This window comes from Saccopteryx leptura, chromosome 6, assembly GCF_036850995.1.
Source record: "Saccopteryx leptura isolate mSacLep1 chromosome 6, mSacLep1_pri_phased_curated, whole genome shotgun sequence".
Classification (NCBI taxonomy): domain Eukaryota; kingdom Metazoa; phylum Chordata; class Mammalia; order Chiroptera; family Emballonuridae; genus Saccopteryx; species Saccopteryx leptura.
In genome coordinates, this window is record NC_089508.1 from 93,606,549 (window position 1) to 93,625,100 (window position 18,552).

General features: G+C 48.7%; 1 protein-coding gene across 2 annotated transcripts; it reads left to right on the forward strand.

Moving 5' to 3' along the window:
- Positions 1-247: 247 nt before the first annotated feature.
- On the forward strand, positions 248-10,605 carry PCK2 (phosphoenolpyruvate carboxykinase 2, mitochondrial). Of its 2 annotated transcripts, XM_066343797.1 has the most exons (10): positions 251-559; positions 2,687-2,932; positions 4,066-4,250; positions 4,335-4,538; positions 4,897-5,084; positions 5,396-5,558; positions 5,823-6,041; positions 9,252-9,389; positions 9,675-9,770; positions 9,950-10,605. In XM_066343797.1, exons 1-10 carry the CDS (start codon positions 531-533, stop codon positions 10,402-10,404), a joined length of 1,923 nt encoding a protein of 640 aa, XP_066199894.1. In that variant the 5' UTR covers positions 251-530; the 3' UTR covers positions 10,405-10,605. The 2 variants fall into 2 exon arrangements, with proteins under 2 accessions (XP_066199893.1, XP_066199894.1); XM_066343796.1 differs by having other exon boundaries at positions 248-559; positions 4,066-4,538.
- Positions 10,606-18,552: the final 7,947 nt, after the last annotated feature.

An 18,552-nucleotide genomic window follows, 5' to 3' on the forward strand; every position in this document is an offset into this window, starting at 1 on the left:
AGTCCCTAGGAAAACGGAGAAATGTTATGCCCAAACCCCGCTACTGGACTTCAAGGTCCCCAGGACTCCCGCCCCTGGCCTCGCCCAGTGTTCCTAGTTTGTTTGCCACCCAATGTCTCCAGTCACTATCTACCCGGAGCAAGAGTCCTCAAAGTTACATCATGTGCAGTGGGCGGGGCGGGGAGGGGGCGGGACCTCGAGGAGAGGACCCAATTCCCCAGAGGGAGAGATGAGTTGGGGGTGGTGAGGAGGAATGGACACGGGGCGGGGCGGCAGCTGGGCTGGCCTGGACTTAGAGCCCCAGGACCCAGAAAGCTGGCCTGCTGGCGGGGCGGAGAGAGGGTCGCACTGGCCCTGCTAGGTCCCGCCCACACGCCCGCCCGCCCGCGCGCGTGCCCGCCTCTTTTTAAGCGCCTCCCGTATGGTCTTAGCTCCCTCTGGCTTCGCCGCGCTCCTTCCTTCCCCGCCTTCCACTTCTCCTCGGCTCCGCTCCATTCTCTTGGCCACCCCGCAGCCCCCAACCAGGTGCCATGGCCGCTGTGTACCGCCCTGGCCTGCGGTGAGTGACCCCCCGCCCCCCAGACCAGGGCCGACCCGCAGCTTCCGCGGAGCCGCCCCCTTGGGGCTGCCAGTTGCGCTCTCCGGCTCGCCTGCTTCGGTTAGGATGGCTTCCCATTCGAGGAAGCGACGGATAGGATGCAAGTGTTCCTCGATCCCGAGCCTCTCCGGCCGTGCGTCTCGCTGGAGATCAGGGGCGGCCTCGGCCGCTGCGGATCTCTCAGTTACCGTCCCCTCCTCCCCCTCCGTGCTCTTCTGGTCTCTGACCGCGCGATCTCTATCTGCCACTTTCAGAACTTCCTTTCACCTCCTCGCTCGCCCCAGCTGAGCCCAGCCTTGGAGTCTTTCCCCTTTCCTTTACAGATATAACAGTTGTCCCTCAGGTTGCAATGAGGAGCAGTAGGGCCCTGGGGTCCAGGGTGCATGAGTCCTGGGAACTGAGCTCAGAGTTCCCTAAAGAAGGTAGGATGTAAACATCCCATTCCCTGGCCTCCCACGGACTGGAACCTGGCGGGAAGGCTGGCTCAGAGGGACCTGGGGCCAGGGGAAGAAGGGAAGCAGGGTGGAGGAGGGAGACAAGTTGTCTTCAATTCTTACGTGGCAGGTTATTGTCCCCTGTCCAGGAGGAAGCCCCTAGATCCTGCTTGTCTGCCTTCTCTCCCATTTCACAGCTTCCTGCCTTACCTCTATAGCTAGCCTGCCTTACCCCCCAGGTTTTGTCCCGCAATCTGACTTGACCCCATATCTCTCCCACAGCTGGTTCCAATTTGGCAGCCAGTGTGGGTGGTCTCTGGAGCAGAGAAAAAGGAGAAGGTCCCACCTAAGGAACTGGAGTGGTGGCGCTCACCCAGAGACTTCCTGAGCCTGGCTCCCCATGTATAGAGGCTCTCCCCAAGACTGCATACCTTTAAAATGAGTGCTCAGGGGAAACTTCTCTCTGAGGCAAGAACAGACCCAGGTCCCAGGTGCCCTTCTCCTCTGCCCCTGGGACCACACTGGGTTTTCATCTCACTCTGCTCAGTGGAAGCAACCCCAGTTCCCACTCCAGCCAGGACCCAGTTCCCACCTCCATGGTCTGAGCTTTCTCACTTCCCCAGGCTTACGCCCTCTGAATTTGAGCTTCCTGCAGTCTGCTGTTGCACCCTACCACCAACACTCAGAGCTCTCTAGGTATGTGTCATCTTGAACAGAGAGCCAGAGGAAGGACAGGATCACGTGGTCCTAGGTGTGTGGGGAACATTTTCTATGCCTCCTTGGCATAGGAGGAGGGTAATTTTTCTTTTCCTGGCCTTTGGTCTCTCTGGCTGTACTCTCAGTCCAAGCCAATCAGAGCAGACCCTGCTTCTCCTTCTCCCAGGGTGTGAAGAGACAGACAACAGGGACCCTACCTTCCTGGGAATCCAGGCATGAACCCAGCCAATGACATTTCCCAATAGTCAGCCTTTCACACAGTTCAAAAGTACCTACTCAATAGCAACATTTGTTTTGCAATCCTTTTGGACCAGGTGGGCAGCAGCAGATCTGATGCCTGAAACTGCAACATTGATCATCTACTCTGTGCAAGAGTCCTAATCTGGAAATCTGGGACTGTACCGTCTCAAAGAACAGGTTCTTTACATGAGGTTTTCACAGCATTACAGCATACATACCGGAAGAAAAAAAAATAAATACAAATAGCTGTTTTTTTAACTTAAAAAACTAGACTTGAGAATGCAGAGAACAGAGATAAGAACTTCCGATGCCAGACACATGAAGCTCTCCACCTAGGCAGTTTATCTCACTTGGGCCAGAGGGCACTAAACATTGACCAGACCTAGTTAAACATGGGCATGGATTAAGCCTGCAATAGTATCAGCATGCCTACACATACACTTCTATACAGCCTTTATGGTCATTTGGTGCTATCTGCCCCTTGCTGACCAGAAGACACCCTCACTAAGCCACATAAAGGCCATAAAATATATGTGGCTTGGACCCATCCTACACACCTACTCTAGCCTGCTCTTCATGGGACCTGCAGCCAGACCTGCTTTCGCACACTCCCTAGCAGCCCAAACTTCCTATCCTCTTGACTTGCCCATCCTCCATGAGAACACCTGGCTCATTACCTCTCTTTTTTCTCTCACAGACTTAGCTGGCATGGGCTGAGGCCCTGTGGCTGGTCATCACAGCGCAGCATCCAGACCCTGCGAGTACTCAGTGGAGATCTGGGCAAGCTGCCTGCTAGGGTTCGAGACTTTGTGGAGCGCAGTGCACGCCTGTGCCAACCAGAGGGTATCCACATTTGTGATGGGACCGAGGCTGAGAACACTGCCATACTGACTCTGCTGGAGCAGCAGGGACTCATCCGAAAGCTCCACAAATACAACAACTGGTAAGCCCTGAGCCTAGCAACCCTCAAGGTGGGGGCAGCTGTTTGGACTGAGGTCACTTTGTCTTTACCAAGACAAAATCAGATTAATTAGACTATCTCAATGGAATGAGCAAGAATGGGTGCTTTAGCCTGGCCTGTGATGGCACAGTGGATAGAGTGCCGACCTGGAATGCTGGGGTTGCCAGTTCAAAACCCTGGGCTTGCCTGGTCAAGGCACATAGGACAAGCAGCCAATGAACAGCTATAGTGAAGCAACTACTTCTAGTCCCCCGTAAAATCAATAAATAATTTTTTTTTCTTTTTTTTTTACAGAGACAGTGAGAATCAGAGAGAGGGATAGACAGACAGACAGGAATGGAGAGAGATGAGAAGCATCAATCATTAGTTTTTTCGTTGCGACACCTTAGTTGTTCATTGATTGCTTTCTCATATATGCCTTGACTGTGGGGCTACAGCAGACCAAGTAACCCTTTGCTCAAGCCAGCGACCTTGGGTCCAAGCTGATGAGCTTTGCTCAAGCCAGATGAGCCCACGCTCAAGCTGGCGACCTCGGGGTCTCGAACCTGGGTCCTCTGCATCCCAGTCCAATGCTCTATCCACTGCACCACTGCTCGGTCAGGCAATAAATAAAATCTTAAAAAAATAAAAAAAGATATACAATAGCCTTGGCCAAATAGTTCCGTTGGTTAAAGCACCATCCGAATAGGCAAAGGTTGTGGGTTTGATCTCTGGCCAGGCACATACAGGAAAAAAAAGGGGGGGAGTTTTAGAGGAAACAGGAATTACTGGGAATGCTCTGTATTTTTATGTTAAGTGAAGAAGCAGATACAAATAAAAACTCTTTTCTTTTCTTTTTTTTCACAAGTTCAGGGAGTTTTTACCAGAAGAGGCCTTTAGAGGTCTGGGGGCGAAGGGAACTACATAGTTAAATATGGGCCTGGACTAATCCTGCAGTCACATCAGCATGCCTATGTGTGTTCCCTTACATGGGACAAAGCTTGGAAGAAGAAGCTGAGGTGTGAATGGATGAGAAAAAGGAGAAGACCTACAGTCAAAGTTGGACTTGAAAGAGTGGGTCTGGGGATGAGGGAGACCTGCTGGCCACCTCTTCCTGATACTCCCCTTTCCCCCAGCTGGCTGGCCCGCACAGACCCCAAGGATGTGGCACGAGTAGAGAGCAAGACCGTGATTGTAACTCCTTCTCAACGAGACACAGTGCCTCTCCCAGCTGGTGGGGCCCGTGGGCAGCTGGGCAACTGGATGTCTCCAGCTGAGTTCCAGCAAGCTGTGGATGAAAGGTTTCCAGGCTGCATGCAGGGTAACCAGGGCAGGGACACAGGCAGGGGCACTGAGGGTTTTAACAAGCTAGAACCCTTCATCCAGGTGACATTTTCCTCCACAGGCAGAACCATGTATGTGCTTCCATTCAGCATGGGTCCTGTGGGCTCCCCACTGTCCCGCATTGGAGTGCAACTCACTGACTCAGCATACGTGGTAGCAAGCATGCGTATTATGACCCGGCTGGGGACACCTGTGCTTCAGGCCCTGGGAGATGGTGACTTTGTCAAGTGTCTGCACTCTGTGGGCCAGCCCCTGACTGGGCAAGGTGAGCTCCTGCTGTGTCCATGGGAAAACACAGAGGCCTACTTACACTCAGAGGGAACCCCAAATCCTACCCATCCTACTTAGTGAGACACCTAATTCTCCAGATCTAGACCAGCAGTCTGGGCTGGGGGTGAGGCTGTGTTTGCAGAGCACTTTGCTCAAGATAGAGAAAATCCATTATCCATGTCTAAGAACGGGGCATGAGAGCTGATGGATATACTATGAGGTGGGGGGCTTCAGCTGCCCATTAGCACCACCACTGCTCTCAAGTGTTTCTCCTGCCTATCCCTGATCCCTGCATCCCAACACCCCAGTTCCTGATGCCCCTGCCAGAAGCCCCATGACCCCATTGTCCCCAGGGGAGCCGGTGAGCCAGTGGCCATGCAACCCAGAGAAAACCCTGATTGGCCATGTGCCTGACCAGCGAGAAATCGTCTCCTTCGGCAGCGGCTATGGTGGCAACTCCCTGCTGGGCAAGAAGTGCTTTGCCCTTCGCATCGCCTCTCGGCTGGCCAGGGATGAGGGCTGGCTAGCGGAGCACATGCTGGTGAGGGCCTGGTGAGGACTGGGCAGCTGTGGGGGGCAATGCAGTGGCGGGACCTGGCCTCAGTCTCGCCTCCCCACTGCCAGGTGCCAGGCTAGTGGGCAGGAACTCTACCCAAAGCCTGAAACTGTGACCCCAGGCTGCAGAATGTTGGGGGGCATCCTTGCTGCCACCCAGGCCCAGTGGCAAGGCAGTACACCTATTAAGTGAATAAACATCGGTTCTCCCTGTTAACCTGTTACTGCCCTCCCCATGCAGACCATGCCCTGACCTTTGGTGACCTTCTCCTTGTTCCCTCTCTCCCCAATGTACAGATCCTGGGTATCACCAGCCCTGCAGGGAAGAAGCGCTATGTGGCAGCTGCCTTCCCCAGTGCCTGTGGCAAGACGAACTTGGCCATGATGCGGCCCGCTTTGCCAGGCTGGAAAGTAGAGTGTGTGGGGGATGACATTGCCTGGATGAGGTTTGACAGTGATGGTGAGTGGCTCTTGCATCACACTCTTGTTTCTGGCTCTTACTAGAGCATAGGGGTCTCCCCTCCACTGCTCATCATGAGATTTTTCAATAAGAAACTTTTCCTAAACAGTCATTCTTGCCCCCAAATTAGGGCAGAGACACAAAGCCTTTCCCCGTCAGATCTAAGGTCCAGCTCAGGACAGAGAGGGGCTGAGCAGAACCTTCCCTGGCCTACCCCTCAACTTTTCCTGTTTGGTTCTTCCTTTTTTTCACTTCTCTTAACAGGTCGACTCCGGGCCATCAACCCTGAGAATGGCTTCTTTGGGGTCGCCCCTGGCACTTCTGCCACCACCAATCCCAATGCCATGGCCACAATCCAGAGTAACACTCTTTTCACCAACGTGGCTGAGACCAGCGATGGTGGTGTATACTGGGAAGGCATTGACCAGTCTCTTCCACCTGGAGTCACTGTCACCTCCTGGCTGGGCAAGGCATGGAAACCTGGTATGTAGGGTGGGCGTGTCATGAGACAGCCCCCAGGGCTCAGCACCTTGATGATGTAAAAGCCTTCACAACCTGTTGCCATCTTCCAGGACCTCCAAGAGGCACAGGAAGTTATGAATGTTTACAGTTTCCAACCCCAGCAAGGTCTCAGTTCATATCTCAATTCCACCAAATACAGTACTAGCTTTGTGACTTTGCTAAATTGCTTAACCTTCTGCACTTCAGTTTCCTGATCAGTTGAAGGGAGGTAGTACCTATCTTATAAGGCTATTGAAGGATTAAATGCATATAAAGGGTTTAGCACAGTACCAAACACATTGTAAATCCGAAATAAATAGAAGCTGGGAGGCCCTGTCCAGTTAACTCAGCAGTAGAGCATCGGCCTGGTGTGTGGAAGTCCCGGGTTCAATTCCCAGTCAGAGCACAGGAGAAGCGACCATCTGCTTCCCCACCCCTCCCTCATTCTTTTTCTCTCCATGCTCTCCTATAGCCAGGGATTGAATGGTTAGAGTGAGTTAGCCCTGGGCACTGAGGATGGTGGATGGCTCCATGGCCTCACCTCAGGCACTAAAAGCTTGGTTGCCAAGCAACAGAGCAGTGGCCCCAGATGAGCAGAGCATCCTGAGTGGGGAGTTTGCTGGGTGAATACTGGTCAGGGCACATGCAGGAGTCTGTCAGTCTGCCTCCCTGCGTCTCACTTAAATTAAAAAAAAAATAGAAGCTGGGCATTAAAAAGGAAAAAGGACTGTTTTGAAAATTATTATAGAAGGAATAGGACTCAAAGCATACTTCATCAAGTTTGGCCTTTTAAGAAATGAGGAGCCTGACCAGATGGTGACGCAATGGATAGAACATCAGCCTGGAATGCTGAGCACCCAGGTTCGAAACCCCAAGGTCACCAGCTTGAGCGTGGGGTCACAGGTATGAATGACCCCATGGTCTCTGGCTTGAACTCAAAGGTCTCTGGCTTGAAGTCCAAGGTTGCTGGCTTGAGTCCAAGGTCATTGGCTTGAGCAAGGGGTCACTGGCTCGGCTGGAACCCTCCAGTCAAGGCACATGAGAAAGCAATCAATGAACAACTAAGGTGCCATAACTATGAGTTGATGCTTCTCACCTCTCTCCCTTCCTGTCTGTCTGTCCCTGTCTCTCTCTCTCTCTCAAAAAAAAAAATGAGGAAGCCTGCCTCTCCTGCCACCACTTGGTTCCCACCATCCCCCTGTATCATAATCACTGTCTGAAGGTCAGTATTGTTACCTTTACCCTCCCTCTGACCCTCCAACACAGACACTCTATAATCTTTCTTCCAAACTGAATCAGATCAGTTCTTTAGCCTCTCTTAGAAGTTAGTTTCTCAATCCGGTCAGTACCCCTCATACCTTGCAGTCCTGCCCCCTCCTACATACCTGCACTCTGACCTTCAACTTGCAGTGACCTTCAGCAGAGAGCCCAGAGACCTAGTGATAGGAGCAAAGAAGAGCATGGTGGGGGAGGGTGGCCCTGTGATCACTGAAGCCTATATTCAAGTTTTCCAGGCTGACTTAGCAGTCACCTTCCTCATCTAATCACCTTTTTCTCTAACATCATCATTAAGCCCTCCTCAGCCTTCCTACCCAACTAAGAAAGCCAAGAAAATGTCATATTTCCCTACAGACTAATTCACCAACCCTTTCATCATCTCTGGATTCAGGGGTATAACTAGGGTGCATTATGCACAACTTCAGTTCCCAGAATAACACCGTGTGCTAGGGTCCTGAATTGGGGGCTGATGAATGTGCAAGAGAAAAGCGTAAAGCAGTGGTCCCCAACCCCCGGGCCGCGGACCGGTATCGGTCCGTGGGCCATTTGGTGCCGGTCTGCAGAGAAAGAATAAATACCTTACATTATTTCCGTTTTATTTATATTTAAGTCTGAACGATGTTTTATTTTTTAAAAATGATCAGATTCCCTCTGTTACATCCCTCTAAGACGCACTCTTGACGCTTGTCTTGGTCACGTGATACATTTATCCATCCCACCCTAAAGGCTAGTCCGTGAAAATATTTTCTGACATTAAACCAGTCCGTGGCCCAAAAAAGTTTGGGGACCACTGGTGTAAAGGATAGCTCTTATCTGAGAGTGGAGGCAGGAGCTGGGGGGTGGGAAGAGGGCAGAAGTAACTGGCTCTTTGACTCCCCTGCCCTACAGGTCTGACCAGCAACTTACAGCAGGGAAAGCACCATGTCCATCTTTAACCTCATGATGGTGCCTTACACATCTGCCTCTGATTTGGCCCCAACCAGCTACAGAACACTGAAGGGGCCAAATGATCTGGGCTCCTTAGGTGATACCTACTCAGGTTATGTCCTCATCTGAGTTCTTCAAGCTTTATCACATCAGGGACTGGGCTAACCAGCTTTAAAATCAATTCCTATTTGTATTTTGAAGGCTCAGGAGATTCTGTCTTATTACATTTGCTGATGAAAAGTCAATTGTCACCTGACCAGGCGGTGGCGCAGTGAATAGAGTGTTGGACTGGGATGCGGAGGACCCAGGTTCGAGATCCCGAGGTCGCCAGCTTGAGGGCGGGCTCATCTGGTTTGAGCAAAGCTCACCAGCTTGGACCCAAGGTCGCTGGCTTGAGCAAGGGGTTACTCGGTCTGCTGTAGCCCCACGGTCAAGGCACATATGAGAAAGCAATCAATGAACAACTAAGGTGTGAACAACTAAGGTGTTGCAATGAAAAACTAATGATTGATGCTTATCATCTCTCTCCATTCCTGTCTGTCTGTCCCTATCTATCCCTCTCTCTGACTCTTTCTCTCTATCTCTGTGTAAAAAAAAAAAATGTCAATTGTCTGAAATACCAGACTCAGTTTTTGCTTTAGGTTTGAGTGTTTATTTAAATAATACCCTATAAATAAATAAATCTTGAGGGAAAACTATGCCAACATCTAACCCCATTCCTTTGAGTACTGGTCAGTGCCACATGGCTATAGTGCCCTGCTGAACCCCAATTCCTCTCCCACTCTTTTCTCACATAGCGCAACTGTCAGTACCATTATGGATAAATAAACTAATCTTTTAGGGGAGATGTCCTAGCTCCCTACTCCCTGCCACATGTGGTTGCAGGGAACTGATGAAGCAAAATGAAATTGTGCAAGAGTACATGTACGTGTGTGTTGGGAGTGGATGTGCCCTCGGAAGTGATAGGATTTGTATTTCATCTGCCAGGTGACAAGGAGCCCTGTGCACATCCCAACTCTCGCTTTTGTGCCCCGGCTCGCCAGTGCCCCATCATGGACCCAGCGTGGGAGGCCCCTGAGGGTGTCCCCATTGATGCCATCATCTTTGGAGGCCGCAGACCCAAAGGTAAATATTGTGGGCTCCATGCCTTCTCGGTAAGGGATTTAGGTCTCTATCGGGGCCTACCTCCCTTATGTACTTGAAGATCAGTGAGCTTCAGCCTAGACTGCAACTGTAGCTGTCTGTCTCCAGAGTTCTCCCCTAAAGAATGCAAAATTAGCATGAGGCATGAGGTTTGAAAATGGGACAACTGAGGGTCCTGGGAGAGAGATTAGGAATCAGAATCACCAGAAAGGATGAAGTGAGTCCAATAAAAAGGGCTGCCTGTGACCCCATTCACTGGTGTTCTAGGAGTGCCACTGGTGTATGAAGCCTTCAACTGGCGCCACGGAGTGTTTGTGGGCAGTGCCATGCGCTCTGAGTCCACTGCTGCAGCTGAACACAAAGGTGCGCACCTTCCACTCTCCCTCTCCCGTGTGCCTGCCTTGCCTCTTCTCTCCCTGCCTGAGCCAGCCCTTCCCCCCTTCCTTCTCACCCTGCCCTGAGGATATTCCAGAACCATGAACATTTTACAACCTTCCCTTTCTAGTAAGGAGGATTTCTTACCTATCCCCTCCCCTCCCCAGGGAAGATCATCATGCATGACCCTTTTGCCATGCGGCCCTTTTTCGGCTACAACTTTGGGCACTACCTAGAACACTGGCTGAGCATGGAGGAGCACAAGGGGGCCCGGCTGCCTCGCATCTTCCACGTCAACTGGTTCCGGCGTGATGAGGCAGGCCACTTCCTGTGGCCAGGCTTTGGAGAGAATTCTCGAGTGCTAGATTGGATCTGCCGGCGGCTAGAGGGGGAGGACAGTGCCCGAGAGACACCCATTGGCCTGGTGCCAAAGGAAGGCGCCTTGGATCTCAGCGGCCTGGGAGCCATAGACACCACCCAGCTTTTCTCGCTCCCTAAGGACTTCTGGGAACAGGAAGTTCATGATATTAGGAGCTACCTGACAGAGCAGGTCAACCAGGATCTGCCCAAGGAGGTGCTGACTGAGCTGGAGGCCCTGGAGGGACGTGTGCGCAGAATGTGACCTGAGGTTCCAGTCCAGCCAGAGCATGGCATCCCCCTACCCACTCACCCACCACTGTCATCTAAGAATAGGGGAACCACCAGGCTTACAGAAAATACGAGCAATTTGATATAACTGACATCATCTGGGGGCCTTGAGACCAGACCACAGGCCTTCCCCCAAATGTTACCCAATAATAAGATGCTCATTTATTTTACGTAATATTTGTGTTTTCATTGCACACTTACCTTCACAGGCTTCCCTCTAACACCGATTTCAGTCTTCTTCCAGCCTTTCCAAGCAGCTGGTACCCCACAGGCAGCTCTACCTTCAGGTCATCTAAGTAGAAGTTGCTGGGAGAAGGCAGTATCTACTTTGTGTCCTGAGGTCTTAAAAGGGTGGGGGTCTCTGAGATGATCTCCCACCCAGACTAGCAGAAGCCTCTTAACCCATTCTCTAGTGAAGTGGTTCCATTGTTGATTCAAAAAACTGTTCTTCCTCCTGTCCAATCTGAAATAGGGACCCGCAAAGTATTCATGAAAACTTATTCAGTATTAGGACAGCTAACATTTCTATAGCACTTTCTGTGTGCCAGGCACCTCTGGTGTACTAGGCACTTTTCTAAGCATATTACAAAACAGCCCTTTGAGGCAGGTCACAGAGTCAACAGTAGAACCAAGGGTAAAGGATAACTGCAGAAACATGCCTCTCGTAGCAGCATAGACTGTAGAACTACAGTGTAAAGATCTTAGAGCCATTTATTTCATGCTTCTCAAACTTAAAAAGTGCGTATGAATCACCAGGGAGTCTTACTAAAATGCAATTCTCATTCAGAAAGTCTGGGGTGACCTGGAGATTCTGTTTTTCTTACAAGCTTCTGGGTGACGCTGATGCTGCTGGTCCAGGGACCATAATTTGAGTAGCAATTTTAGAGAGAAACAACAAAAAGAGAATGATAATCCTACATATATCAGGGGGATCAGCTGAGGATGACTTCACCTGTGATGTGGGTCAGGCTGAGTGAATATATAAACTGAGGTGGGTAAGGTGGAAGTCTATACCCAGAAAATGAAAATAAGCTTCAACAAACAACATGGAATTACTGCGAATTACCTCAAAAGAAAACACTGGAGGGGGAAATACCAAGTGTTCTAGAAAACAGCCAATAACCAGCTACAATATGTAAGAGCAGAAAAGACTAAAGGTAAGAGTAGATCACATGTCAAAATACAGTGAGCAACGGTGTCCCCTACACTTAAAAATATACAGACAAACCCTCAGCTTCATAAATAACGTGAAGACTGAGACAATATGATCAGAGGCAGAATAACTGATGTTAGGCACATAGTAGACTCAAGCCAGGGGTGCCTCAATTTCTTTATCTATAGAATGCAGACGTGCCTACACCTTAACAGTGTTAAGATTAAGAGTCAGGGCCCTGGCCGGTTGGCTCAGTGGTAGAGCGTCGGCCTGGCGTGCGGGGCACCCGGGTTCGATTCCCGGCCAGGGCACATGGGAGAAGCGCCCATCTGCTTCTCCACCCCCCACCCCCCCCTCCTTCCTCTCTGTCTCTCTCTTCCCCTCCTGCAGCCGAGGCTCCATTGGAGCAAAGATGGCCCGGGCGCTGGGGATGGCTCCTTGGCCTCTGCCCCAGGCGCTAGAGTGGCTCTGGTCGCTGCAGAGCGACGCCCCGGAGAGGCAGAGCATCGCCCCCTGGTGGGCAGAGCGTCGCCCCTGGTGGGCGTGCCGGGTGGATCCCGGTTGGGCGCATGCGGGAGTCTGTCCGACTGTCTCTCCCCGTTTCCAGCTTCAGGAAAAAAAAAAAAAAAAGATTAAGAGTCAGTGGTGCGCCTGACCAGGCGGTGGTGCAGTGGATAGAGCGTCGGACTGGGATGCGGAGGACCCAGGTTCGAGACCCCGAGGTCTCCAGCTTGAGCGCGGGCTCATCTGGTGGGGTTACTCAGTCTGCTGTAACCCCCCCCCCCGGGTCAGGGCACATATGAGGAGAAATCAATCAATGAATAACTAGGAACCCCAATGAAGAATTGATGTTTCATCTCGCTCCCTTCCTGTCTGTCCCTCTCTCTGACTCTGACTCTACCACAAAAAACAAAAAACGAGGACAGTAGGGTTAAATATAAGTGTTTAATTTTTGGAAAAAAAAAAAGACTCCCTTCCTGTCTGTCCCTCTCTCTGACTCTGACTCTACCACAAAAAACAAAAAACGAGGACAGTAGGGTTAAATATAAGTGTGTTTAATTTTTGGAGAAAAAAAAAGAGTCAGTGGTGCCAGGAACTCAGAACTACGCCTGGCATGGAGTAACCTTTGACTGTATGTTAGTTGCCCCTACCTCTCTTCTCTCTATTGATTAGAGTAGACCATGCAAGCCTATATTACACATTGCTGCAGTGTGAGAGGAAATGAGCAATATAAATAAAATTTAGAAGAAAAAGAAAGTCAGTTTGGAAATAAGACCATCCGGGAAAGAGGTAAGGAACTGGGGTTCCAGGCACCTTTCTGGTATCTAAATGCACAGTGATGTGAAGATGTTAACCTTGAAAATGATTTTGTCAATTAGAATAAAATTGAGCTGCATGCCCTATAGCTCCAGAGGAATGATAAAAGATAACACATTTTAATTAAATTTTTATTAAAAATAAAAGATACAAAAAACATAAAATAAAGGTATAGCTTAATAAACTAAAGTGAATACCCTTGAAACTATCACATAGAGAAAGAAACAAAACCAAAAGTTTGTCATGCCCCACCCTCCTCCACCACACACACCTCTTCACCATGTCCTCTGCGTCACAGTCCCTCCTTTCTGGCATAAACAAATACTAGAGTGCTTTCTTCCCCTTTTTTATTTAAGCTTAGTTCCCAAATCTGTATCCCTATACATTATAAGTTAGCCTTGTCCATTTTTCAAAACTTTCATATGCTTTTTAAGTCTTTTGATCTTCAGGTTCCCCTTCCATTCCTTTTATCTCAACTATTGAAGAATCCAGGTGTAGATGTTCACTTATTCATTCTATTAATTTAGTCATTAGTCATTAATTTATTAGGGATTTCAAAGCAGCCATATTTAAGTATCAACTCACAATTCCTTCAGCTTGCTTGTTTGTCATATGTGCCTTAACCTGGCAAGCCCAAGGTTTTGAACCAGTGACCTCAGCATTCTAGGTAGGTGCTCAATACACTGCACCACCACAGGCCAGGCAATAATTTCTTTTTTTTTTTTAAGTGAGAGGAGAGAAGACAGACCCCTGCATGTGCCCCAACCAGGATCCACCAGGCAAGCCTCCTACTGGGCAATGTTCCACCCACCTAGGGGGCAACCCTGGAGCTATTTTTAGCGCCAGAGGCAGAGTTCAGAGCCAACTCGCTGGAACCAACCTAGCCATGGCTGTGTGTGTGTGGGGGGGGGTGGCAGTATTGAAGCAGATGGTCACTTCTCCTGTGTGTCCTGATCAGGGATCAAACCCGGGACATCCATACTCCATGCCCCCCACTACCACCTGAGGCTCCATCACTGAGCCAACTGGCCAGGGTCGATTTATTTTCTTATCCTTCAAAAAGGTGACCAGTAAGTCACACACACACAAACCCCATTATAAACTCATGGATTTAAACATAATGTTTATTAAATCATCCTTATTAATGCTCAAATTGTCCCATCTTTGGCCATGAGAACTTGGTTCCTGGGTCCTTTTGACATTACCCTGACATTGTTTGCTGGCTTCTTTGCTATCTGGTATGATAGGTTGCTCATTTTTTACATTTTCTGCCCCAGACCTGAAATCATTTCTCCAAGCTCTGGTTTCTTTCTGTGGGAAAGAGTATTTTAAGATATGGGTGGCAAGCTCTGGCCAGGTAACTCAGTTAGTTAGAGCATCATCTGCATATGCCAAGGTTGCAGGTTTAATCCTGGTCAGGGCACCTACAAGAATCAACCAATGGCCCTGACTGGTGGGCTCAGCAGTAGAGAGTAGGCCTGGCATGTGGAAGTCCCGGGTTTAATTCCCGGCCAAGGCACACAGGAGAGGCGCCCATCTGCTTCTCCACCCTTCCCCCTCTCCTTTCTCTCCATCTCTCTTTTCCCCTCCTGCAGCTCATACTGGAGTCTGTCTGCAGCCCCCCACCCTTCTCACTTCGGACAAAAAAAAAAAAAAGAATCAATCAATGAATGCATGAATAAGTAGAACAACAAATTGACGTTTTTCTCTCCCTCTCTCCCTTCCTCTCTTTCTCTCTAAATTCAATTGATAAAAAAGATATGGGGGCCCTGGCTGGTTGGCTCAGTGGTAGAGCGTCGGCCTGGCGTGCAGAAGTCCTGGGTTCGATTCCCGGCCAGGGCACACAGGAGAGGCGCCCATCGGCTTCTCCACCCCTCCCCCTCTCCTTCCTCTCTGTCTCTCTCTTCCCCTCCAGCAGCCAAGGCTCCACTGGAGCAAAGATGGCCTGGGCGCTGGGGATGGCTCCTCGGCCTCTGCCCCAGGCGCTAGAGTAGCTCTGGTCGCAACAGAGCTACACCCGGGAGGAGCAGAGCATCGCCTCCTGGTGGGCAGAGCATCGCCCTTGGTGGGCGTGCCGGGTGGATCCCGGTCGGGAGCATGCGGGAGTCTGTCTGACTGTCTCTCCCCGTTTCCGGCTTCAGAAAAATACAGGAAAAAAAAAAAAAAGATATGGGTAGCAAGCGTATTCATTGATACTGGATTGTTCATTGTTTCTAGACCTTTTCAGTGGATAGGGATGGAAAGATAAAACACCTCATGAGTTCATGCTGATAGTTCCTATTCAAACGCAAGGCTCAAGGGTTAACTTCTATATCACATCTGTACCTCCTGCGGATTGGGGAGAGGGAGGACAGTATTAGCCAGAGAAAGAAAACCTTGCTTTTCTCTCTCCACCTTAGCACAGCCTGCCCTCTAGTGGAGATGCTAATGAGCAGGAAACAGATCTAGGTAGATCAAACAGGAAGTCAACTAGCTGACCTTTACTTCGCAATTACCAGAACTGGTTCTAAAATGGGTGCTAAAGACAAAAAACCTTTCAGTGGCTTTAAGTGTAGTGGGAGAGCCTGACCAGGCAGTGGCACAGTGGATAGAGCGTCAGACTGGAACGCAGAGGACCCAGGTCCAAAACCCTGAGTTCACTGGCTTGAGCGGGGCCTCACCAACTTGAGCACAGGGTTGCTGGTTTAAGCATGGGATCAACCTGTGGTGGCGCAGTGGATAAAGCGTCGACCTGGAAATGCTGAGGTTGCCGGTTCGAAACCCTGGGCTTGCCTGGTCAAGGCACATATGGGAGTTGATGCTTCCAGCTCCTCCCCCCTTCTCTCTCTCTGTCTCTCACCCTCTCTCTCTCCTCTCTAAAAATGAATAAATAAATTAAAAAATTAAGCATGGGATCATAGATATGACCTCAAGGTTGCTAGCTTGAGCCCAAAGGTCACTGGCTTGAGCAAGGGGTTGCTAGTTCTGCTGTAGCCCCCAGGTCAAGGCACATATGAAAAAGCAATCAGTGAACAATAAAGAAGCCGCAACAAGGAACTGATGCATCTCATGTCTCTCCCTTCCTGTCTGTCTGACCCTCTCTCTGACTCTGTCAAAAAGAAAAGGATGGCAGTTGAGAGTTGAGCTGCTCAAATGAAAAGATGAAAAGTATTTTACAAATTGTCACCAAGTAACATGCCAAATTTCAAAATCATGAGAAGGCCAATAGAGTTTACTAAAATGACTTAATTATAATTATTTTTAAAGAAATGCCACTTTCACAATAGTCTATTTAATAAATGGTGTTGAGAAAATTGGACAAATAAATGAAATAAAATATTAGACCACCTCCTTATATCATATACAAGAATAAACTCAAAATGGATTAAAGACTTAAACTTAAGACTTGAGCCTGACCAGGCAGCAGCACAGTGGATAGAGCATTGGACTGGGACACGGAGGACCCAAGTTCAAAACCCCGAGGTCACTGGCTTGAGTGTAGGCTCACCAGCTTGAGTGTGGGATCATAAACATGACCCCATCGACGCTGGCTTGAGCCCAAAGGTCGCTGGCTTGAAGTCCATGGTTGCTGACTTAAGCAAGGGGTGACTGGTTCAGCTGGAGTCACCAGTCAAGGCACGTATGAGAAAGCAATAAATGTACAACTAAAGTGAAACAACAAGTTGATGCTTCTCTCTCATTCTCTAAAAAAAAAAAAAAGACTTGAAACCATAAAACTCTTAAAATAAAATAGGATAGTAAAATCTCTGGCATTTTTTTTTTAAGAGAGACAGGGAGGGAGGGAGAGATGAGAAGTATCAACTCATAGTTGCAGCACCTTAGTTGTTCATTGATTACTTTCTCATACCTGTCTTGCCTGAAAGGCTACAGCTCAGTGACCCCTTGCTCAAACCAGCAACCTTGGACTCAAGCCAGTGACCTTGGGCTTCAAGCCAGCAACATTTGGGCTCAAGCCAGCAACCACGGGGTCATGGCTATGATCCCACACTCAAGCCGGCAAGCTTGGTGTTTTGAACCTGGGTCCTCAGTGTCCCAGGTCAATACTCTATTACTGCCTGGTCAGGCTCTGACATTTCTCTTAGCAATATTATTTTCTGATATAACTCCTCTTTGGCAAGGGAAACAAAAGAAAAAATAAGTGAAACTACAGCAAACTAAAAAGTTTTTACACAGCGAAGGAAACCATCAACAAAACAAAAAGACAACCTACTGAATGTGAGATCATTTTCACCAATGATACATCTGATAAGGGGTTAATATACAAAATTTATAAAGAACTCATACAATTCAACACCAAAAAAATAAACAATCCAATTTTAAAAATAGGCAGAGGACCTAAGTAGATATTTCTCCAAAGAGGACATTCAGATGGCCAATAGACATATGAAAAGATGCTCAACTAATCATCAGAGAAATTAAAACTAAAGCCACAATATACCACCTCACACCTTTCAGAATGGCTATCATTGATAAATCAACAAACAAGTGTTGGTGAGGATGTGGAGAAAAGGAAACCCTCCTGCACTGCTGGTGGGAATGCAGATTTGTGCAGCCACTGTGGAAAACAGTATGGAGATTCCTCAAAAAATTTAAAATGGAACTGCCTTTTGACCCAGCGATTCCACTTCCCTATATAGTATATATTCAAAGAAACCCAAAACACTCATTCAAAAGAATATTTGCACACCTGTGTTCATTCAGTGTTATTTACAATAACCAAGATATGGAAGCAACCCAAGTGCCCTTCAGCAGATGAGTGGATAAAAAAGCTGTGGTATTATATACACAATGGAATATTACTAGGCCATAAAACAGATGAAATCTTACCATTTGCAATGGCATGGACCTAAAGGGTATTATGCTGAGTGAAATAAGTCAGACAAAGACAAATACCGTATGATTTCATTTATATGTGGAATCTAAAGAACAAAATAAACAGATTAAACTGAATGACTCATAGATACAGAGAACAGACTGATTGTTGACAGAGTGGAGGGGGTTTGAAGGACTGGGTGAAAAAGGTGAAGGGTAGGCCTGACCTGTGGTGGCGCAGTGGATAAAGCATCAACCTGGAATGAGGAGGTCACCGGTTCAAAACCCTGCACTTTTCTGGTCAAGATACATATAGGAGCTGATGCTTCCTGCTCCTCCTCCCTCCCTGTTCTCTCTTTCTTTCTCTCTCTCTCTCTCTCTCTCTCTCTCTCTCTCTCCTCTCTAAAATGAATAGATAGCCTGACCAGGTGGTGGCGCAGTGGATAGAGCGTCGGACTGGGATGCAGAAGACCCAGGTTCGAGACCCCGAGGTTCCCAGCTTGAGCGCGGGCTCATCTGGTTTGAGCAAAAGCCCACCAGCTTGGACCCAAGGTCACTGGCCCCAGCAAGGAGTTACTCAGTCTGATGAAGGCCCACGGTCAAGGCACATATGAGAAAGCAATCAATGAACAACTAAGATGTTGCAACGCGCAACGAAAAACTAATAATTGATACTTCTCATCTCTCTCCGTTCCTGTCTGTCTCTGTAATAAATAAATAAATAAATAAATAAATAAAATTTAAAATGAATAAATAAATTTAAAAAAACAGAAAAAATGTTAAATAAAAAAAAGGTGACAGGTAAATGCAAGGGAGAAATGTAGAATACACAGATAACAG

What these genes read in the sequence shown, in the direction of transcription:
- PCK2 (XM_066343796.1), top strand. Translation starts at nt 531, where the DNA reads ATGGCCGCTGTGTACCGCCCTGGCCTGCG. An exon ending in GTGTACCGCCCTGGCCTGCG is followed by an intron (nt 560 to 2,686) that starts GTGAGTGACCCC and finishes TTTCTCTCACAG; the next exon opens with ACTTAGCTGGCATGGGCTGA. An exon ending in TGGAGGCCGCAGACCCAAAG is followed by an intron (nt 9,390 to 9,674) that starts GTAAATATTGTG and finishes CTGGTGTTCTAG; the next exon opens with GAGTGCCACTGGTGTATGAA.